This window comes from Rousettus aegyptiacus, unplaced genomic scaffold (genome assembly GCF_014176215.1).
Source record: "Rousettus aegyptiacus isolate mRouAeg1 unplaced genomic scaffold, mRouAeg1.p scaffold_m13_p_7, whole genome shotgun sequence".
Classification (NCBI taxonomy): Eukaryota; Metazoa; Chordata; class Mammalia; order Chiroptera; family Pteropodidae; genus Rousettus; species Rousettus aegyptiacus.
In genome coordinates this window covers 107,099,798-107,123,780 of record NW_023416310.1, presented here as the reverse complement: position 1 = coordinate 107,123,780, position 23,983 = coordinate 107,099,798, and the positions used below count along the sequence as shown (strand labels likewise).

Below are 23,983 nucleotides of genomic sequence, written 5' to 3'. Positions count from 1 at the left end.
CCTTTAATCAGTTGATCAGATGAACTAATTTCTGCTTCTGTAGGAGGCCCCACTCCAATGTAATCCAAGCCCTTGCTACCAATTGAGATGCGAATGTATTACCAGGTAGCTAGGACACTGCAGTTTCAGTTGGGCAAGAGCAGGAGATATTTTAGGGAAGGAAGGCTTTCCTGCTCCCCTCAGATCACACTTGCAAGAGCCCCAGGCTGTGTGTGACAGACTCCTGCAGAGGTGCATCTGGGAGTTTTCTCAGAGATCCCTGTGGCAGAGAGGGGAGAAGTCAGACTCATGGGACAGCTTTCTTGAAGAGAAAGGAAACTGCAGGGTTGGAAAAGAAGTGAGCAGACACACCAAAGTATGTTCTGCCAAATAATATCAGAGCCATGACCGTCCTCCAAGAGGAAGGGATGTGGGAGAGAACCTCCAAACAGAAAAAGTGTGTGGGGTTGTGGGAAGCAGCAAGCAAAAACTTGTTTTCAATGATTAGGAATATAGGCACAGGTGGTGGGTGGGTGGGTGGGCAGGTGAGGATTTTGCCACTGTGTTTCAAAATCAAATAGCCAGATATCATTCATCAGGGACAGACGACTCTCCCAGTATCCTGAGGGGGGCAGTTTAGGGGTACAGTCCTCAGGTCTTCTCTAGTTCTATCCATAGAACAAAGAGTTAGGGAAGAAAACCATAATGTTTTAGAAACCAAATCTCACTGCACAAGAGTTCTCAACCTCAAGAGAAATTGTAAGCAGGAGAAAGGCAGGGAGAGTTGTGGGGTAAACAAACATTTTAAGCATTTGATCACAGAAAGAGGAAATGCAAGACACAGAGAGGAAGAACCTTACCTGAAACCATGTAATCAGCGATACCAGGAAGGGCTGGGGAGTCAGGAGGGCAGATCTGGATGTGGAGCTGTATTTCCTGGTGAAGAGACTCTACCACCTTGGCAGGTGGGGGTTGGGGGGTGACGAGGCTGCTCTGATCACTCAGAGGGCTCTGCAATGGGGTCTCTCTCAGCCAAGGAGAACTGGGTCACCTCCATCCCCTGAAAGAAAATGGCCTGAAAATGGAGCAGGAGAGAACTAAGGTAGAGAAAAGAAATTTCCAGGAGAAAGAAGAACTCATGTGGTCAGAATTCCTCTAGATTCTCCTCCTGTCCTGTGAAAATATGAGTCGATGGAGGTGTGTGGGGCACTCCCCACCCACACACAGGAAAATACCTGATGTCTTTTGTGGTGGTGGCTGTGGAAAGGTGTGTGAAATGCATTGGCTACAATGGGGAAAAGACAAATTCTGAAAGAAGGAACATGGAAGAGAGAGCCTTATGCTAAAATAATGTTAAATTCTCAAATAGTTACTAATATACCTTCCAGAAACAAAAAATATAGCACAGAGTTACCATGCATCTCGTATCCAATATCCAATAGGGAAGTGAGGGGGTCATGGGCTAATCAGGAGGGGAAGGCTTCTTCCTGGGAGCAGCACACAGCCTTGTGCCTGTGGAAGAAACCACTCATTGGGCCAAGTCTAGCCCCCCGCTTAAAGGTTTTATTCCCGCCACTCCTCAGCGCCAACCATTGTTTTCCCTCCAGCTGCTTCTTTTTCACAAATCCTTTGAGACTCCTCCTCTGCCACAAGTCTGTCCCTAGTCTCTGACAATTAAACCTCCCAGGGAAAGAAGCCTCCTAAAAAGTTCTCTGCTCATCACAGATGTGCCTACAAACTCTCCCATGGGGAGGTGGAGAGAAAAACTAGGGAGAGTTTCTATAGGTCAATCTAGGGAGAAGCTGCTCTTCTTCCATTCCAACAAGGCATGGCAAATATTGGCTTTTGTTTGTTTTGTTGTCCACCTTAGGAGTGTCTTCTAAATCATATGCGTAAGCAAAGCCAAAGAGGCATCTTCCAGAGTCTTCCAGACTGTCATCCTTTGGTATCCTTCTGCCTCTTCCCTTTACTTGGTTAAATGAGGAGGCTCCCATCCAAAGTCACACTGACTTTTGTGACCTCAGCGTTCCTTTCCATTGGAACTTAATGTAGTACCCACGATATCAAGGATTCAACAAATACCAGGCCATATCCAAGAGGTCATCTCTCCCTGGCACTGACCACCTCCTACATACTGTCCTGTCAGCTCCCACCCAATTAAGTTTCTCTCATACTAAGAATTTTCCGAAATAAAGGCAGCATCACTCTGACACTCAACTGTGAAGTCAGACAGAGCTGAGTGGGAACCTTATTTAGGCTTGACCTTGGGTAAGGGGACAATATGAACCCCAGTTTCCTCATCTGTAAAATGGGAATAATGATGTTCATTACAAAATATTTGTTGTGAGAATTAAAGCAGGTGACCTAAAGTCATCTGCCAGTTATAGGTTCTAAGAATTGTAGTTACTAGTGTCACTGCTCTCCACTCTCTCTAAAGCCTAAAAGCTGAGACAAAAAGAGACTTAACAAAAATAATTTATAAAACTCGCTAAAGAAATAGCTAAAGCCTATAGCAAGCCAAAGAAACAAATGCTGTTTTTATAGAGTTAGCACATTGTAATATTCAAAAGGTCCAGTTTTCAACAAAAATATTAGAAAATAAGAAAAAATTAAGAAAGTTTGATTCATTCACAGAATAAACAGAAACAGTTTTTGAGGAAGCACAAACATAATATTACCAGAAAAAGACTTTAAGTCAACTGATTTAAATATTCTGAAACAGCTAAAGTCACCATGGTCAAAGAACTAAAGGAAACTAGGAGAAACATACATGAAAAAAATACAGAATATCGGTAATAGATAAAAATTACAAAAAGAATTCAAACAGAAATTCTGGACCTTGAAAGTACAATAACTGAAATTTAAATTTCAGTAGAAGTTATCAGTAGCAGATTTAAGAATGCAGAGAAAAAATATCAGCAAACTTGATAATAGGTCAATTCAGATGATCACATCCATAGAGCAGAAAGAAAAAGAGTCAGTAATAATAAATGGAACCTATGAGATCTGTAAGGCACCATCAAGCACAGCAACATAGGCATTTGGAAATTCAAGAAAGAGGGGATAGAAAGGTATAGTAAGAATATTTAAAGAACTAGTTGTTTAAAAAAGGAAAAAGAAACAGTTCTTGAAAACTTCAAATCTGATAAAAGACATGAAACAACATATGTAAGTTCAATGAACTCCAAGTAGCACAGATAAAGAAAAAAGGTCCATACAAAGACACATTATAGATTTTTAGAAGCCAATGACAAAGAGAGACTCTTGAAGCCATGTGAGAGAAATAGCTCATCATGTACATGAGCTTAGTGAGGTTAACAGGAGACTTCTTATTAGAAATCATGGAGATCAGAAGGGCTTACCCCTGGCTTACCCCTGAAAGAAAAAAAAAAAAAACTGTCAGCTAGGAATTCTATATCTGGCAAAACTATTCTTCAAAGCAAAGGAGAAATTAAGACACTCCCAGCCAAACGAAAGTTGAAGGAGTTCATTGTTAGTAGACCTACTCTACAGGAAAAGGAAGTCACTGAGGCTGAAATGAAAGGACACCAAACAGCAACTTAAAACCATATGAAGAAGTAAAAAGCTCTTGTAAAAGTAACATAGGTAAATATAAGAGCCAGTATTATTTTCTTTTTGGTTTGTAACTTTATTTACTATGTGATTTAAAAGATAAATGCATTAATAATTATAGACCTATGTAAAATTGGCACACGGTGAATAAAGATGTAATATTTGTGGCAACAACAACATAAATAGGGACAGAGCTATGGAGGAATAGTGCTTCTGTATGCTCTAAAAGCTTAATTTGTATTAATTTAAACTAGATTATTATAAATTGAGGATAGGAATTATAATTCCTATGGCATATACTAAGAAAATACCTTTAAAATATATACAAAAGGAAATGAAAAGGTAATTGAAACAGTACACTACCCCTCAAAAATCAATTATGCACAAAAAAAGTAGCAATAAAAGAAATGAGAAAGTAAAGTATAAAACATATAGAAAATAAATATCAAAGTTGCAGAAGTCTGTTCTTATAAGTAATTACTTTAAATTTCAATGGGTTAAACTCTCCAATTAAAAGGCAAAGATCATCAGAATAGATTTTTTTTAAAAAAAGTGAGTTAACTATATGTTGTCTACCAGACAGTTACTCAGACCCAAAGACACAAATAGATTATAAGCGAAAAGATAGAAAAAGGATGCTCCATGCAAATATAATCAAATAAGAGTTGGTGTAGCAATACTACTATTAGAAAAAATATATATAGTTTGAGAAAAAATTTGTTGCAAAAGACAAAGTAAATTATATATCAATAAAAGGGTCAATTTACCTAGAAGATATAACTATTATAAACATACATATATGAAATGGCCCCAAAATAAATAAAGCAAACTTTGACAGATTTTAAGGAAAGACAAAGTTCTATAATGATAGTTGGAGACCTAATATTTTCATCTAATAGGTAGAACATCTAGACAAAAGATCAACAAGGATATAGAAGATATTAATGACATTATAACATAACTAAATCTACTAGATATTTATAGAACATTCTACCCAACAACAGGAGACTATACATCCTTCTCAAGGACACATGAACCATTCTCCAGGATAAACCATATGTTAGGCCAAAAAACAGGTTTCAGTAAATTTGAAGTATTGAAATTATAGAGTATTTTCTCTTAACATAATGTAATAAAACTAGAAAATAATAAAAGGATGAAAACCAGAAAAATTTAAAATATGTGGAAATTAAATAACATACTCTTAATCCATGGATCAAAGAGGAAATCACAAGAAAAATTAGAAAATATCTTCAGACAAATGAAAATGAAAACACAACATTCCAAAATATCAGATGCAAGGAAAGCAATGCTCAGAGGGAGTTTTTCAGCTGTAAACTTACAACCTACCTAAAAAGGATGAGCTCAAAACAATAACTTACTGTATACTTTAAAGAATGAAAGAAAGGAGCAAACTAAACCCAAGGCTAGCAGAATAAAGGAAACAAAGATCAGAGTAGGGATAAATACAGAATAAATGAAGCAAAGAATCAAATAAGCAATCTGGAAGACAAAGTAGTGGAAAACAGCCAAACAACAAAAAGAAAAAAAGAATTTCTAAAATGAGGATGGTTTAAGGGATCTCTGGGACAATGCTAAGCGCAGCAACATTTGCATCATAGGGTCCCAAAAGAAGGAAAGAGAGAAAAAGGAATTGAAAATTTATTTAAAGAAATAATGTCTGAAAACTTTCCTAAGCTGGTAAAGTAAATAGACATAGAAGCCCAGGAAAAGTAGAGAGTTCCAAACAAGAGGAACCCAAAGAGGCCCACACCAAGACATATCATGTTAAAATGCCGAAGGTTAAAGACAAAGAGAGGATCTTTAAAGCAGCAAGAGAAAAGTAGTTAGTTATGTACAAGGAAGCTCCCACAAGACTATCAGCTGATTTTCCAACAAAAAGTTTGTAGGCCAGAAGAGAATGACACAAAATATTCAAAATGATGAAAGGCAAAAACCTACAACAAAGATTATTAGGGTTCTCCATATATAGTATCATGTCTTTTGCAAATAGTGACAATTCAACTTCTTCCTTTCCAGCTTGGATTCCTTTGATTTCCTATGATTGGAAACAAATTTAACCAAGGAGGTAAAAGACCTGTACTCAGCAAACTATAAGACATTGAAAAAAGAAATTGAGGGAATACAAATAAATGGAATGGCTAGCTTCAATAAATCAACAAAGAACAAGTGCTGGCAAGGACATGGAGAACAGGGAACCTTCATAAACTGTTGGCGAGATTGTAAGTTGGTGCAGCCACTATGGAAAAAAGTATAAAGTTTCCTCCAAAACCAAAACAAAACAAAACAAAACAAAAACAGAACTACCACTTCGAGGTATTTACCTGAAGAAATTCAAAACACTAATTCGAAGAGACATATGTAGCCATTTATGTTCATCGTAGCATTACTTACAATAGCCAAATATGGAAGCAACCTAAGTATCTATTGATAGATTAATGGATAAGGGAGAAGTGGTGCATACAATGGAATATTACTCAGCCATAAAAAGGAATAAAATCTTGTCATTTGTGACAACATAGATGGACCTAGAGGGTTTCATGCTAAGTACATTTACAACGATGTTCAATCACTACCTTTATCTAATTTCTACATCCCTATGACTATTTATATAACTAGCAGTTTGTACTTCTTAATCCCTTCACCTTTTTCACCCACTCCTCGAACCTCCCTCCCATCTAATAATCATCAGTATGTTCTCTGTATCTATGAGTTTGTTTCTGTTTTGTTTGTTTATCTATTTTGTTTTTAAGATTCCACATATAAGTGAAATTGTATGGTATATGTCTTCCTCTATCTGACTTATTTCACTAAGCATAATATCCTCTAGGTCCTCCCATCTGGAAAATTAATTTTTAATGAGGGCGCTAAGACTATTCAATGAGGCAAGAACAATATTTCCAATAAGTGATGCTAGGACAAAGGATATGCACGTACAAAAGAATAAAGTTGAACCCCTACCTCACACCATATACAAAAATTAATTCAACATGGTTCATAACCTAAATATACGAGCTAAAATTATAAAACACAAGAAAAGACGAGGATCAACCTTTATGACCTTGGGTTTGGCAATGGATTCTTAGGACAACAAAAACACATACAAGAAAAGAAAAAAATAGATAAAATGAATTTCATAAAAATTTAAAAACTTTTGTGCATCAAAGGACACCACCCCAAAAGTAAAAAGACAACCTATAGAATGGTAGAAAATATTTGCACATCACATTTCTGATAAGGGCACAGTCTCCAGAATATATAAAGAACTCTTAGAACTCATAAAAAAGACAAAAATGTAACTTCAAAAGTGACAAAGGACTTGAATAAATGTTTCCCAGAGAAGATGTACAAACGGCCAAGAAGCACACACACAAAAAATGCTCAAAATCATTAGTCATTAGGGAAATTTAAATGAAAAATCACAATAATATACAATTTTTGCACCCACTTAGAAGGCTATAATCAAAAATGGAAAATAAAACATTTGGAGAAAGATTGAAGAAATTGGAACCCTCATAATTTGCTGGTGAGAATGTAAAACAGTACAGACACTGTGGAAAATGTTTGGTGGTTCCTTGAAAAGTTTAACATAGAATTATCATAGGACCATATGATCCAGCAAGTTTACTCTCAAAGGAATTGAAAACAAGTACTCAAGCAAATACTGTGCATGAATGTTCATACCAGACAAAGGTGGAAATAATACAAATACCCATAAACAGATGAATGGATAAATCAAATACATACACACACACATACACACTGGAATATTTATTCAATCATAAAAGGTATGAAATACTGATACAAAGTATAGATGAACCTTAAAAAACATTATGGTTGAAGAAAGAAGCCAGACACAAAAGGCCATATATTGTATGATTCCACTTATCTAAAATATCTAGAATAGGTAAGCCCATAGAGACAAAAAGCATGTTGTGGTTGCCAAATACTGATGGGATTAGGTTCGGGGAGTCACTGCTTAATGGTTATGGGGTTGCACATTGGGGGACAGGCATATTTTGGAAGTAGAGGTAATGATTGCACGTAATTATGAATGTACTAAATTCCATTGAATTATTTACTCTAAAATAGTTAATTTCATGACACATGAAATTTTGCCTCAATTAAAAATTAGTGATAAGAGACCAAGGCAGAACTTATGTGGCTGAATACAGGAAAGAACTGAAACTTTTCAGAAGACCCTGTATTAAGCTCACTTGAGTCAGTTGCCTTGCAAGGGGTTGGCTATTCTCTATATCTGCCCAAACCACTCCCTTTTTGCCTCTGGACTCAACTAGGGACAAATACAAAGTCTTACCCAGGGGTTAACAGCTTATACTGTTGTGGAAAACATCCAAAATCATACCAGTGAGAAACCAAGCAGCACCCAGAGAGTTGGAGAACTCAGGTTTATTATGCCAGCAGTCCCAGAGGAGCTAGTGCTCCGAAGATCTGAGCCTGGAACTCAGTTGCAACATTCATTGTATAGATCCTTTTGGGAACAACCTGATTGGGTAATTTGAGCTCAAGCTGCTACAAAGTGGTAGGAGTTGCTGTGGTTGCAGGTAGTTACATTGCAGTTACAAGGGTGGGAGTTGCTCTGGGTTACTGGCAGTTACAAAGTGTTACAAAGCAGGGGAGTTGCTAGGGGGTACAGTTACGTTTGTAGCTTAGACAGATCAAACAAAAAAGGAGGGTGAGTTTTTAGTCCATTTCAAGTACAGTTCATGCAGCAAACACATTTACAGAAGCAGAACAGAGAGCTATTTAGCCTTTTGAATGAAAATTCCTCTTCATTTCCCCCTTTTGAGTCTCTCTTAAATTCTTATAGGGCATCAAGCTCATCAATCTCTTGATCCCCCTGGGCCAGGGGCCAGTAATTCGACAGCGTAAAGATCCTTGTTGCAATCTTTCTTTCTACTATAGCCTCTATGAAGGAGGTAATCAACGAGACAACAAGAGGCAACAGAAAGGAGAGAAAGAGGCAGGCCTGGAGGAGGAGGAGTACTATCCCAATTAAGGTTTTCAAACTTCTGAAGGTAGAGAACCATCCCCTCATAAAGCTATTGGGGTTCTATCTGTGCCATACTTGCACGGGCACACGTGCCAGCTTTGTCATTTTCTCAACAAGATTCTCAACTGCCTGGCCCTGGTCATCTATCTTCAGGCAACAGTTGGTGAGATTGAATTTTCCACACACACCTTCTGCTGCTAATAGATAGCCTAGTGCTAACCTGTTTTGGGAGATGACATTTCTCATCTGAGTCTGTTGATGTGCAAAGAGGGTCAGGGGTCTCCCAGTCTCGTTAGTAAAAAGTTCTAAGACTGTCTGCAGTCAGATAATCTGGTTTAACGTGTGAATGGGGTTATGGTATCCCCCAAGATCCATCTTCTGCCCAAGTGGCAGGCCCATAGTATTGGATTATTCACTCTGGGGGCCATTCATCATCCTGCCAACCCCCTATTTGGAGTTCTCTTTTTACCTCTTGTAAGGGTTGTGAGACCAGGTAACCAAGCAGTTCCCCTGTTTTCAAAGAAAAGCTTTATCATGCCAATTATACAGCTCCCTTCCCAATTTTGGGGGAGGCGGATGTAAGCCTTGTGTCCACAAATCCAGTAAAGCCCATGTGGTGCTAGCTAGCCTTGGACTCTGCCTGGGTCCTGCCAGGCTCTAATTAGCTCTGGGAATCTGGCCAACAGATTTCTTTCTGTCCTGTTTTCCCACCACACACTTTGTTTGGAGGTAGCATTATAATATCCTTGGCCTAGGCAAATTAAGTTTCCAACTGACTGTGTGAGATTTCCTCCACCTCTAGCTAGGCAGTATTTTCCTATAATAGAATGTTTTAAAATCCACTGATCATCAGAGGTGCGTGGAACCATTATATTTGGCATTGCCTTGGTGGGAACTAATTCTGTAGCTTCCCATAGCCACCTAGCCCCCATTAGGGTTCCCCTCCATACATAGCAGGGAGCGACATTCAGGGAGTGAGTTGATTGTGATGGTGGGGGGGGCGGCAAGTAGAAGTTCAGTTACTTCTTTGTAAAAAGAATTAAAAACCTGAAAGGTTCAAGCTGGACAGTTTAGTATCTGACCTTTGATACGGATTTGAACATAAGGATTTAGCCCCGTCCCATCAATGCCAAGTGTTAATACTTCTCTGGACTTCCAATGGGGGTTCAGGGGGTTGGTTATGATTACTTCTAATGGATTGCACTTATGTGTGGTGAAATTCGACAGAGCTACTCCCTTTTTAATACACCTTTTTCAATATATCTTTTTCTTGTTCGTGCTGTCTTTTTCCCAAGTAGCCCATAGGACACATGACCAATAGGCACAGCTTCTGTCACATGTGAAGCTGTGAGGACATATTTACTTTTCTTCTGTCCTGTAGCTTTATTTCCAGCTGAGAGATCCACAGGATCTCCCTTCCTCCCATTGACCCTGACTTACAGCAGCACAAGCATCAAACTTTAGAGTAATCTGACTGGGGTTTCTTTTTACTCTAGCCTGGGCCAATGTGGGTCCATCTGTCCATCTTCCCCAGTCCCCTAAAGCTACCCTTAAACTGTTTCAGTGGGAGGATCATTTAGATTATAACATACATAAGGTTGGTTATATCCTGGGTCATATACTGAATATTGAGTTTGGTTATAGGTACAGGTCCCTTTTGGAGTACCCTGGCATCCATAGTAGCTACAGAAAAGTAAGGTAGTGGAAATTCTTTGACATTCCTTGGTGACTTAGATACACAGTTTACAGTTCTCTGCCCTAATTTCCCTCAATCTCCAAGGTCCAATTATAAGGAGCCCTACGATGAGATTCCTCAGGCTTCAGCCATGTGTGGACTAGCCAGCTTCCGGTTGGTGGCTGGAGCAGGGTACGTTGTCTTTCTCAGGGTCAACTTACCAGGGTTGGTGGGATTCGTCTGCACCAATCACGAAGGGGTTTCTGCAGGAGCTGCCAGTTTCAGCCAACTGTGGTGAACATCTGGACAGTCTGGATGGTTGATCCTCAAGCTTCTGCTGCATGTAGACTGGCCAGCTTCTGGGGGTGGCCAGAGCAGGGCCAGAGATATCAGGCGAATTTCTACTGCCTCTGGAACACAATTCAGAGTGGCTGATCAGGAAGAGGCTCTGCAGTCCAAGTCTCCCAGTTTTCCGGAGATGCTGCTCTCTTAACTTGGGTGTGGTGGATCCACGGGGTGATACCTGCAACTTTAATAGCAGGGGCAGTTGCTAATATAATAGTATGCGGGCCTGTCCAGCTAGGCTGGAGTGGCTCCTTCTTCCAATCTTTAACCCATACTTCATCTCCTGGCTGAAAGGGGTGGACCCAATTCCCTAAAGGGATAGGGGCTCTTTCTAAAGTTTCCTGAGCAATGTGGTGGAGGATTTTCCTAAGGCCTGAAGGTGTTGGGACACTTCTAGGTCAGCCATTAATCTAGAGTCTCCTTTTAACTTCCCTATCACTGGGGGAGGTCTCCCGTAAAGAATTTCAAAAGGGGAGTAGCCTGAAGGCTTTGGAGTGCATCACGTTCAGAGTAGAGCCAAAGGCAGCAAATCAATCCAAGGTAACTGAGTTTCCTGACAAAGCCTCGCTAGAGTGGCTTTGAGGGTCCAGTTCATGCATGCAACTTTCCCTGAACTCAGTGGCCTGTAGGCCGTGTGGAGCTTCCATTTGATTCCTAGAGCTTTGGACAAGTTCCAAACTATCTCAGAAACAAAGGCAGGTCCATTGTCTGATTCTATAGAGAGGGGTAGCCCGTATCTTGGAATAATTTCTCTCAATAAGGCCCTGGCTACTCATTGTGCCCATTCAGTGCACATAGGAAAAGCTTCAACCTATCCAGAGTAGGTGCAAACCAACACAAGCAAGTATTGGTGCCCCCTGCAGGGCTTGACCTCAATAAAGTCCTCTTCTAGGTCTTTGAATGGCATAGTTCCAATTGTTTGCATCCCTGGATTAAACTTTGGTCTTTGGCCAGCGTTATTTCATGCACAAGTCACACATCTAGCACTGATCTGGGTGCACCGGGGTTGGGAGTCTGGGTATGAAACAGTAGTAGCCCAACCGATTTTCTAAAGTAGTCTTCCCTAAGTGAGTTAATTCATGGTGTTGTTTTACTAGCTGAACTGCCAGTGCAATGGAAATAAAGAGTCTCTGATCTGGTAGCTCCCACTAGCCCTCCTTCCTCCTGGTTCCCCCTTCACTTGAAACACATTGTTCTTCTTCCTTAGTGAATTTTGGGGATAGAGGCAATTCTGGTGCCAGGAGAACCTTGGAAATTGGCTTAGGACCCATTGTGGCACTTGGTAGGTGAGCAGCCTCCTTAGCTGCTTAGTCTACTAGTCGGTTTCCCCTATTGACAGAGTTGGTTCTTCTCTGGTGGCCTTTGCAGTGAATGACTGACACTTTAGAAGGCTTCCAGACTGCCTCCAACAGCTGGAGGATTTCTTCTTTGTTCTTGACTTCTTTTCCTCCCACCATCAGTAATCCCCTCTCTTTATAAATGGCCCAATGTATGTGCCAGGTAGCAAAGGCGTACCTTGAGTGGGTGTAGATATTAGCCCATTTTCCTTCAGCCTGTCTCAGTCACTGGATGAGTGCCCATAGTTTGGCCCACTGTGATGATCAGCCCTGTGGCAGAGCCTCAGCTCTGATTACCTCATTGGTAGTTGTTATTGTGTAGCCGGGTTTGTACTGTCCTTCATGGATGGAGCTGCTCCCATCAGTGAATAATACCAGTTCTGGATCCTGAAGAGGAACGTCTGTCAGATCTGGCCTGCTTGAGCAAACTTCATCCGTGACCTCCTCACAATTGTGGTCAGGAGGCCCCTTCTCAGTGGGCAAAAATGTAGTGAGGTTTAATGTACATACAGTTTCAAGACAGACTCATGGATTTTCACACAGCAGCCCCTGATAATACGTTATTCTGACATGGGTCAGCCACTTCTGTCCTTGATTATTCATTAATGCAGTTATAGCATGGGGGACCTTTACATTTATATTTTGTCCCAGTGTAAGCTTGTCCACTTCTCTGACCAGGGCTACAATGGCAGCCAAGGCCTGGAGGCATGGCAGCCATCCCGCAGCCACTGGAGCTAGCCGTTAAGACAAATATGCAATTGGGCATTGCCAAAACCCAAGTGTTTGTGTGGACTCCCAGTGCAGTGTGATTCTTCTCTTGTACAAAGAGGTTAAAGTCCCATGTCACATCTAGTAGTCCTAATGCTGGGGTGCTGGTTAAGAGTCTCTTTATCTCTCTGAAAGCTTTTTCTTGTTTGGAGCCCCATTCCAGGGGGGCTTTACCAGACCTAGCTGTGGCCTCCTACAGTGGCTTGAAAATCTCAGAGAAACCTGGTATCCAGATCTGACAGAATCTGGCAGCCCCTAGGAATTTACGGACCCCTTACTTGGTGTTTGGCCAAGGTATTGAGCAGATAGCCATTTCCTTTTGTATCCAAGTGCTCGACATCCTTCCGAGATGATGAACCCAAAGTATCTGACCTCCTGTTTGCAGATTCGAGCCTACTTTCATGACACCTTGTATTCCGTGGTAGAGAGTAGGGCCAATAAAGCTCTAGTATCTTTCCAACAGTTTCCTTGGGTGAGGCTAGCCAGCAGCAAGTCATCTACACACTGGAGTAAAGTGCAATTTAAAGTTTCTCCAGGGAAGGCAGCCAGATCTACAGCCAGTGCTTTGCTAAATAGTGTGGGTGAGTTCTTGAAGCCCTGACACAGTCAAGTTCAGGTCAGTTGCATTTTTCTCCCAGGGTGTTGGTCTTCCCACTCAAAGGTGAACAAAGGCTGGCTGGTTGGTGATAACCGGAAACTGAAGAAGGCATCTTTAAGGTCGAGGCATGTGAACCAACTTGAGCAGGTAAGAGACTCAGGAGGGTGTATGGGTTTGGGACTACCACATGGATGGTGACCACTGCATTGTTGATGGTGCAGAGGTCCTGGACAGAGCAGTAGTCGTTCCCTCCAGGCTTCTTGACCAGCAAGAGCAAAGTGTTCCAAGGTGACCGACACTCAACTAGAATTCCGGTATCCATAAACACTGTATGTGGTCCCAAACTCCTGGGTGTGCTTCCCACGGCACTAGATATTGCCTCTGTGTGACAGGGAAGACTCCTGGTCTCAGGTCTACCACAACGGGTGCATGATTTTTGGCTAGACCAGGGGCCCACTTTTTTGCCCAGACAGCAGAGAATTTTTCTAGCAGACTAGTTAGATTTATTTGTTTTCCTCCCAAAGAATAAAGATGCCATTTGTCCTCCCTGGGCACAGTCACAGCCATCATTACAGCAGGCTGGCTCCTCCGTGTGAGACTGGCTTCCCTAAGGTAAAGGTTATTTGTTCTCCAAGCTTTGTTAATAAGTCCCTACCCAAAAGGGGGATGGGGCACTCTGGTAGATACAAGAACTCATGAGTCATTAGGTGGCTCTCTAACTGACATGAGAGGGCTTTACAGAATGAGTGGGTGGTTAGGTCCCCCATGGCCCCAACAATAGTTGTCTTTCGATTCATAAGGGGAGCCACAGGCTTAGTTATCACAGAATATTCAGCCCCGGTATCTACCACAAAAGTCATTGATTGGCCCCCTACATCTATTGTGACCGTAGGCTCCTGGGGGCCTAGGTTCAGGAAGCCTGGTCATTCCTAGTCTGATTGTTCTTTGGCCCAACCAATAAGCTCTTGGACAACTGGCTCAGGCTGGTACTTTCCTTTATGAGGTTGATTGAACTTCTTTGGCCTTTCAGGTGTTTTCCTACAATGAGGGCACTCATTTCTCCAATGGCTGCTCTCTTTGCAGTAGGCGCATTGGTCACAGTGGAGTGGGGGTCTCCTTTTGGTTTCTCTCTTCCATGGGAGAGTAGCAGTCTGTTGTACTGGATCCAGGTTCCCTAATGCAGCTGCCAGCAGGGACGCCTTCTGTTTCAACCATTTGTCAGCTACTTTCTGGGTCTCCTGGTCTCAGTTTACAAACACCTTGTTTGCAACCTCCAGTGGCTGTGTGGCATTCATCCCAACAAAGCCCTCTAATTTTTGAAGCTTGTGGCGGATGTCAATGAAGGATTGGGCCACAAATGCCACATTGACCATATGTTGGTTCTCTCATGCTTCGGGGCCAAAAGGGGTATACACCTGGGACACCTCGCACAATCTTTCACAGAACTCTGTGGGTGACTCTTCTGGCTTCTGGAATATCCCTGCTGTTTCTGACACGTTTGTTGGTTTCCTAGCCCTGGATTTAACCCCTTCAGTATGGCCTGCTGGTACTTGTCAAAAGACTCTCTTCCATGTGGGATGTTGAAGTCTCAGTTGGGCCTGACATCTGGCACAGCCTCTGAGGCCCATACTACAGGGTCCAGTACACCTCTGGTGCTTGTCCTTGAAACCATCCTCGCCCCTCTGACAGAATCTGATGTTGTTCTTTGGTATTGAAGAGGGTTAGGAGGAGTTGACGGCAGTCATCCCAGGTAGGCTGATGAGTTTGGAAGATGGACTCCAAGCAGATCAATCATCACCTGCGGTTTCTCCAATTAGGGCGGGGTGTGCTGCTTCCAGTTGAGGAGGTCGGTTGTGCTGAATGGCTGATAGAGAAAGGGTGGCCTGGCTGGAATGTGCCATCTTCTCCAATTTCAAAGGGACCTCACGCCTCTCAGAGGGGCATCTTAAGGGCTACAGATTGCTGAACTGGTTGTGTGGCTGAGCAAAGGCACTGTGGGCTTGGGGTTGATGGTCACTCAGGCTGTTGGACAGCAAAGGCACTGATACTGGAGGGCTGTTTGGCAATTGTGGGTAGAGTAGAGTGGCTGTGTGGGGACTGGCAAGCTGCTGGGATGCACGGCAGTGGGAAGATAAGTTCTTCCTCGGGGTCCCCTTGGTGGATTATTTTTGCTGGCTCCTCCTTGTTCTTTCCCCAGTTGGGCCACAAGTACCTTACTCTGTCCCTGCCTACATATGCAGAACTAGACCCAAGGGGGCACTACAGTAGTACAGAAACTGATCTGGATGTCCAGGGGTCCCTGTCACTACCTGGTACACAGCTCTCACAGCGGGGAGGTCTAGGGTCCCTTCTGTGGGCCATCCTACCCCCAAAGGCAGGCCATTCAAGCTCACAAAGAGTATGAAGTTTCCCCAAAGTCAGCTTGACCCTGTAATCCTCTGAGAAATCTTTCTTAAAATTCTTCAACATAGAATTTAACACAGTTGGCTTAGCGGAGCCTCCCCCCATGCTTCCCATGACAGACAACAATCACGCCACTTGGAGGTTTGGGGGATAGGGTTGAGGAAGCTTTGGAGGGAACATCACTCACTTCACCTGTCTCCAGCCACATTCCATGGAGATTTTTCGGGTGCCTCTTAGCATTGGTGGGTCAGTATAAACCCCCAACCCAGATCACCGGAGTAGACTCCTGGAGATCCAGTGACACCACCTTAAACCATATGAGGTTTGCCACGGAATCGTGCATTGAGGCTCAACTCTCACTTCGTGGCAAGGCCACGTCTCAGTCATTCAGCACTCACTCTCTTTCATGCAACCTCCCACCACCATTCTTTAACCTGTCCTGTGGAAAGTAAGCAGTCATTCCTCTTAACCTGTAGAGGATGCTTGGTTACTCTCTGGAGAGTGGTTGGGTCTCCCTTTGCCCGGTACTAACCAAACACATTCCACCCTGTGACGGTGATGCAAAGACAAACAAGGATGGGTGCCCCCTCCAAAGAGGAGACTATTCAGATGCTCATCCGGCCATATCCCGAAGGAACATGCTACTTTGGACTGTGTGTCATTCACCACGGAACCACAGAATGAACCCATACAGACTCCATAGCCTTTAGGAGACCTTAAGGGCGCCCAGTCATGGAGCCACAATCTCAAACCTGACCAATCAAATCGGCCAAGCCGCTCACTCATTCACTCATTCACATATCAGGTTAAAACATTGCCTCCCCCTTTTGGAAGCCCCTAACCTGACATCTCCCCCCACCCCCAGGGAGACCCTGATGTCTCCTCTCTTTTTTGGAGGCCTACATGTCTTCCCCCACTGGGAAGGCCCTGACCAATGTCTTCTAACTGAAGACTAGTAGACAGGACCTGACTAACTGGGAACTGATCCCGGGACCTTACCTTATCATGTGGCCATTCCTGGTGAGTTGGTCTGTCTCTCCTATGAGTTGGTTGGGGGGCTCAGCCTTCCTGGAAGTCAGGGTGCCAGTCTGAAAGAGAACCCAGAATACTCATCAGGTGGTATGCCTCCTCGTTCAACTCATAGCCCCTCTGCCCAGCCCGGCCGAGCCAAAGGGCCAGCGGCTCAAAGGGCCGGCGTGATCGGAATCTCACTGGGGCCTCCAGAAATGTTGCAGAAAAGACCCAAAATCAGATCGGCAAGAAACCAAGCAACACCCAGAGAGTCAGAGAACTTAGGTTTATTACACCAGCGGCCCCAGAGGAGCTAGTGCTCTGAAGATCTGGGCTTCGAGCTCAGTTGCAACATTCCTTATATAGACCCTTTTTGGCACAGCCTGATTGGGTAATTTGAACTCAAGCTGCTACAAAGTGGCAGGAGTTGCTGTGGTTGCAAGTAGTTACATCGCAGTTACAAGGGCGGGAGTTGCTATGGGTTACTGGCAGTTACAAAGTGTTACAAAGCAGGGGAGTTGCTAGGGGGTACAAACAGTTACATCTGTAGCTTAGACAGATCAAACAAAAAAGGAGGGTGAGTCTTTAGTCCATTTCAAGTACAGTTTATGCAGCAAACACATTTACAGAAGCAGAACAGAGGGCTGTTTAGCCTTTTGAGTGAAAATTCCTCTTCAATACTTCAAAAGAATCATAAGATTTTGCTAATTTATACTTGCAAAGAGAATGAGAAATATATTGTGGAACTGTTTTTTAGGAGCATAAGACCAAGGAGGACAGAATTAACTATGAACTTGTTGATATGAACATGGACTTAATGGGCAAGTTCAAGTAACTGGAAATCCCATAAAGTTCGCTTGATTAGTTGGCTGAAATTTGGACTTACTTGTGGCACACACTCAATGAAGTTTTGAAGGTAAAACTTCCCTGAAATTATGAGACAGAAATACACAGTAGTAGAAGTGAAAATTTTGGAGAAGACTTAAGATATGCAAAATAAACACCCATCCATTTTACTACACTCCCTGAAAAGGGCCCAAATCTTTCTTAAGGCACTGAGAAATACATTACTAAGAAAGAACTGGTTTCCCTAGAAAGCTCCTTGGTGGCTGTTCTCTACAAGCCAAGTATGATGGTACAAGAGGCTGCCAAAGAGAGGGGCTTCCCTAAGTTCAGTGAGGATTATGGGCTATTGGAGCAACAGGGGTCTGGTGACAGGGATGAACTGCCAGAGGCAAGGTGGATCAATGTTCACAATGAACACTGGAAAAGTACTGACAGATCAAAGGCAAAGATCACTGGGAAATAGAATACTTTGATCCTGAGAACTTCTTTTGGTGGCTAATTGATCACAGTGTCTCTCAGAATGAAATGGGAGCCTTAACCTACATATTTGGGGAAAAGTCAAAGTCCAGTAGCCAGAATCCTGATGTGAGTTGTAATAATGGTAAGTCATGGCCTCTTACCTAGTTCTAGACCTAAGCCAGTTCATAGACCTGGAATCGCCTAATAAAATTGAGTGCCCTAGGAAAAACCCTAAAACACTACCAAAAATACAGATTATAAGTCTTGTCCTAAACTTCAGCCAGAAGGATCTGTTGTCATTTACTAAAATGACCATAAATGGGGGGAAAAAAACTTCAAACATTTTAGGAATTAAAACTGTTGTCTGTTGACTTCCCCAGAAATAGACCACCAGAATAACCTGATCAAACAAGGCCAAGTTTATTACTTATGTAGTAAGAGTAAACACCATCTTGCCAGAATCCGTGTTTCAGGAGGAGGAGACCAAGGAGCGATAAAGAGAGTTTTAGGACATATATTTGAATGACTTGAAGCAGCTCTTGTAATGAAGGGATTTGACTGGAATTGGTCAAAATTCATGACATAACAGGATTAGTGGACAGAGTGAGCATGAGTTGTGAAGGAATCTTGACGAGAAAACAAGTGTTCAATAAGCAGCAGAGTTTGGCTAATTAAGTCTTCTCTTGTCCTAAAAAGAAAGCTAATTAAGAAGTCTACTGCTCAAATAAAACTAACAATGAAGTTAAATTCTGATTCAAAGCTTTGTCCTCCTCGGCAAGAATTACCTGGAATAAATAGGACAGTCTTATTGTAGGGGCTTTAATTTTGAGGCTTTATAATTAAGCCATTTGGATGCAAATGGTCTTAGTCCTGTCTAAGTTGTTGTTAATTTTATGTGACCTGCAAACATCACTGTGGTCCCTCAGTCAAAGTGGGTCTTATGGTGATGAAGTGATAAGTTGTATTTTGGACCAAGTCAAATCACAGTGGTCCAAGTAGGTCTTTAAACTGGTTATTTCCCAGATCATTAATGGATATTTGAAATAGACATGCTCAGAAACTGATAGAAATAAACTGGCTCTCTAAACTGTAAAGTGAATTCCATTTTGGTAGAAAGACCATGTCGAAGTTCAGGGACTTCTGTTCTTTACCAGAATTGTAAATCAAAATTAATTCTGCATTGCTGGGGGAATAGTGCCAACATAAACTTAAAATATACACATAATTTTTTGTCCTTTAAAGGAAGTGAATGAATCCTAGAGAATTACTGTAGATTATGGTAAAGTTAACCAGATGGTAACTTTAACCACAGTGTCTATTACAGTTGTGATCATCTCCACGGGAATAAATCAACATACGCCCTGACACCTGGTATACAGCTTATTGACCTGGAAAATTTCTTTTTCTTTGTAACAACTTGCAAGGACCATTAAAGTCAAGTTGTTTATCTTCCAGGGCCAACAATTGCTTTAACAATCTTGTCTTATAACTACATCAATGCTCCTGCTCTGTAAAGTAGTCTACAGAGATCTTGATTATCTCAACAGTTCATAGATTATGTTCTCTGGACAACAACTCTTGTGCTTTTCCAATGCGCTAGGTACAAAGTGGCAGTGGTCATGCATAGGTTTAATTAATATACATACGTCCTCATCATATTGACTTGTTACTACTACCACTGATTGCCTAACCTTCCATCAGCAGAAATTAATTTGAGCTGTCTTGCCTCTCCACCTGGCATCAAGTCGATTATATTGGGTTCCTTTCATTGTGAACAAGTTACCAATTTAATTTCACTGAAATAGACATCTGTTCTAGAAATGAATTTCTTTTCTATACCCATAGTACTTCTGACAGCATCACAATCTACGTACTTACGGAATGCCTAGAATATTCTCAAAATAATCTGTACAATATTACTTCTGATCAAGGAATGTGTTTCAAACAAAAGAAGGACAACAACAGATGTGTGTCCATGGAAATGACTGGTCTTAAATATATTCCATCACCCAGAAGGGGTTGGTCTCAGTTGTAATACCAACTCATTTACACTGTCGGTTCAGAAAGAAGACCCTGAAAAGATGGGATTCTATTTCACAGAATGTAATATGTACTTTGATTCAGTGATCAATATATAGTACTGTTTCTTCCATAACCATACAAAAAATATCCTCACCCAATTAGAAGTTGAAATTTCACCTAGTCATTTTGGACTCCTCAGGCCAGTAAACCTACATGTAGGCAAACAAGACAGCAATGCTGCTAAAGTGGGGTGGGACGAGTGATGTTGACAACCAAGGGGGAATATGGTTGTTGTAAACAGAAGGACTAGGCAGTACTATTTCCAGAGACAAGGGGTTTTCTGAGGCATATATCAGTACTACCATACCCACAAGTAAAAGGTAATGAAAATGTACAGCAATCAATCAAAGCCAGTACCATTGATAATTTGGACCTTTTTGTAGTAAAGAGTTAGATTACACTACCAGGTAAGTTATCCCAAACAAATGAGGTCCTAGCTGTGGACAAATAAAATTAGGAATGGGAGGTGAAGAAGAAAGTTATAAATATCGATTATGGCATCATGATCAATGGTGTGTGCGTGTGTGTTGTACATGTATGTGAGCTCATTTGTTCTTATCTACCTTTCTTCCTTATATGATTACACACTGAGAGCTGGTGGCGGCTAATACTGAGAGCTGACACATAACTAACTTTGCCCTCAGACGGATACTATGGCTGATGAAGAATACCATGAAACATAGTTAAGAAGTGTTATGTTGCTGTTGCTCTTTACAAAAGTTCAAATATGGATAAAATAATCGGGATGCTGAGCAGCCAGAGGGGTCGACTGTGTCAGTTGTTAAGCTATCGCCCCAGCTCCAAGCCTACACTCTACACTCTAGTTTGGGATGCCGGGGTGCTTTGTCATCATGGTTCACATCATAACCTGCCAATAGGGGCACTAGAAGGAGACTAAGCCAGGAAGAGGGGAGAAAAAACAAACTCCATGACTTTCTGTTTTTCCTATCAAAATCATCCCAGCACTGTTTCTTTGCCTTGGCAGATGGTTGGTTCCACTTTTCAGATTTCATCCTCACACTTGCATACCAGTCTCATTCTGTCCTTCAGAGCAACGAGCAACAGCTGACCGACACCTACTCCTCAGCAGTCTGGGGACAGAGAGTGTCCTCTGAACTCCTGGAGTTCCAGAACCAGACACACAGCACCCACTCGTCAGAAGTCTGAGACCCAGCTCTGTGAGCCCTTCCTCTTACTCTGGGCTCTGGAGAAACAACCAGAAGTCAGGGCAGAGCAAGCTTCTCAGAGGTTGGGGAGCCCCTCCACAGGGTTTCCTCTGAGATGTGAACACCAGCTGGTCAGTGCCTTCTCCTCAGATGTTTGGGAGCCAGGATTCCAGGGCTTAAACACCGTAACCTCTCCCTTTACATTCCCAGGGTAGGAATACTGGCTTCTTTCTGCTGTTTTATTTCTCTCTCTCTCTCTCTCTCTCTCTCTCTCTCTCTCTCTCTCTCTCTCTCTCTCTCTCTCTCTCTCTCTCTCTCTCTCTCTCTCTGCAATCCTTGGTGTTCCTGTGCCATTTCAGTTTTTCAAATGTATAGTTGGCACTATATTTACATTACATTTTCTCTGTTAAAACATCTGAGGCAGTTTTATTGCCGACTGGATCCTGACTGATATATGTGTTTAAATAATGGCTCAAATTCCATCTTTATTTCTGTTCTAATCTTCATCCTCCCAAAAGATCAGGTTTTACTATGTAGAATTTGAAGTACCGAATGAATCACGGCTGCTACAGAAAATTTGGCATGTGAACGTGATGTTTTTAAAAATGCTTTCATATATTTTATCTCATCGATGCTCTCTTCTTGCATTCATTTAATAAGGTTTTTACTGAGCAACTGCTATTCATAAGGCACAGGGCCAGGTATTGGTGATGTGCAAATAAATAAGACATTACCCTTGCAGAGATAACCTCTAAACAGTAGAAATATGTTTTTTATTTATTAGAAGGAGTTTTATAAAGCCTCCAATGGAATATGGAAGAAGACTAGGTCCTACCCGAAAAGAATGATAGAGACAATTTCCGCCATCCAGAACGTTTTTATTTAAGATATCTATGTTTCTTATTCTGAATCATCAATTAAATAATATAGAGGTATGTAAAGGGAATAAGACAGTGCCCGCCACTTAGTAAGCCCTCAATAAAAGACAGTTACAACCAAAGAGAATTAAGAAATAGAGTGAATTTACTTCAAGGACTTTATAAACGATGAGTCACATGGAGGGATCCCTGCAAAATCCCCGTGAGGTAGGACAGGCATCATTGCTCCCATTTATTGATAAGGAAACAGACACCAACAAATGATGAGTGACTTACCAACATTACGCAACCGAGAGGTGGCAGCACCAAGCACAGGACGGCCTGGTCCTTCAGTGCTGGCTGCCAATCCTGCAACGGTCCAGCCCCTTCCTCAGGGCCCCCATCACCTCCCTGTTCCTCAAGCTATAAATGAGGGGATTGAGCATAGGGGTGAGAACTGTGTAGAAGATGGAGACCACCTTGTCATGGCTTGGGGCCCGGTAGCGTCTAGGTCTCAGGTAGATGAACATGGCTGCCCCGTAGAAGAGGGAGACGGCTGTCAGGTGGGAGGAACAGGTGGCCAGAGCCTTTCTACTGGCCTGAGCAGAGCGCATGTGGAGTACAGCCCTCAGAATGCGAGAATAGGAGGCCACGATGATGGAGAAAGGAAGGAGGAGCATGAAGACACAGCAAGCAAAGAGCAGAGTGTCAAAAAGAGATGTGTCTTCACAGGCCAGTTTCAGTAAAGCTGGCACTTCACAGAAGAAGTGGTCCACATTCCTTGAACCACAGTAGTGTAAACTCATGGCTGCCACCATCTGGATCAAACCATCTAGTATCCCAAAAGCCCAGGAACTTCCAGCAATCTGGAGACAGACTCGCTGATTCATGAGGTTGGGATAGTGAAGTGGGTGACTAATGGCCACGTAGCGGTCATAAGCCATGAGTCCCAGCAAGAGCCCTTCAGATCCTACAAGAGAGACAAAAAAGCCAATTTGTATGCCACAGCCCACAAAGGAGATGAACTTTGTGCCAGACAGGAAGTTGACCGCCATCTTTGGCACAATGTCACAGACCAACATGAGGTCCATGAGGGAGAGCTGACTGAGGAAGAAGTACATGGGTGTGTGAAGTCGAGGATCTGTGAAGATGAGGAAGATGAGGAGGCTATTTCCACAGAGGGCCACTGTGAAGACTCCCGTAACTGCAGAGAAGAGGACGAGGTCAGTCAGACTGCGAGAAAAGATGCCCAAGAGGATGAAGCCCTCTGTGGATGATTGGTTCAGCCACATCTCCATGGCTCTGTATTTCACAATCAACCTGAGAACATGGACAGAGAAATTCTGCATTTAGTGATACCTCTTCACTCATCTTTGATATTGTCTTTAGTTAGCTACATATTTTGTAATTCATCAGAGTTCTGCAACATATGGTTCGAGACATACTAATGTTGCTATTTCATATTTCATGACACGGATGATAGCATCTTTGTTAGTTCATAGAACTAGGCCACATATTTATATTTACATGTTTCCATAACAGGAAAAATAGGAACTGAATTGCTATGTGTGTAACAGAACTATTGAACAATCTTTTTTCAGCAAGCAAAATATTGACTTTCTCAGATGACACTGACTCTTTTCATCTGGGATTACAATGACTCACTAAACTATCTCTAACACATTAGGACCATTTCATGCACAGGAGATAATTTGTATGTCTTATAGTTAGATAATGGAGACAAGGGATATTCTTTATTTTGCTCAGGCCAAATAAATTGGAGATATTTTTATTTGCTCTATGTTATTTGTTCCTTAGATGCAAACCATCAGGAAAGCTTCTTGCTCTA

General features: G+C 42.2%; 1 protein-coding gene across 1 annotated transcript; it reads right to left on the bottom strand.

Annotated features, from left to right (window-relative positions):
• Positions 1 to 22,484: 22,484 nt before the first annotated feature.
• On the bottom strand, positions 22,485 to 23,432 carry LOC107512289 (olfactory receptor 56). The gene has a single exon (XM_016147673.2). It carries the CDS (start codon positions 23,430 to 23,432, stop codon positions 22,485 to 22,487), a length of 948 nt encoding a protein of 315 aa, XP_016003159.2.
• Between the last annotated feature and the right edge of the window lie 551 nt (positions 23,433 to 23,983).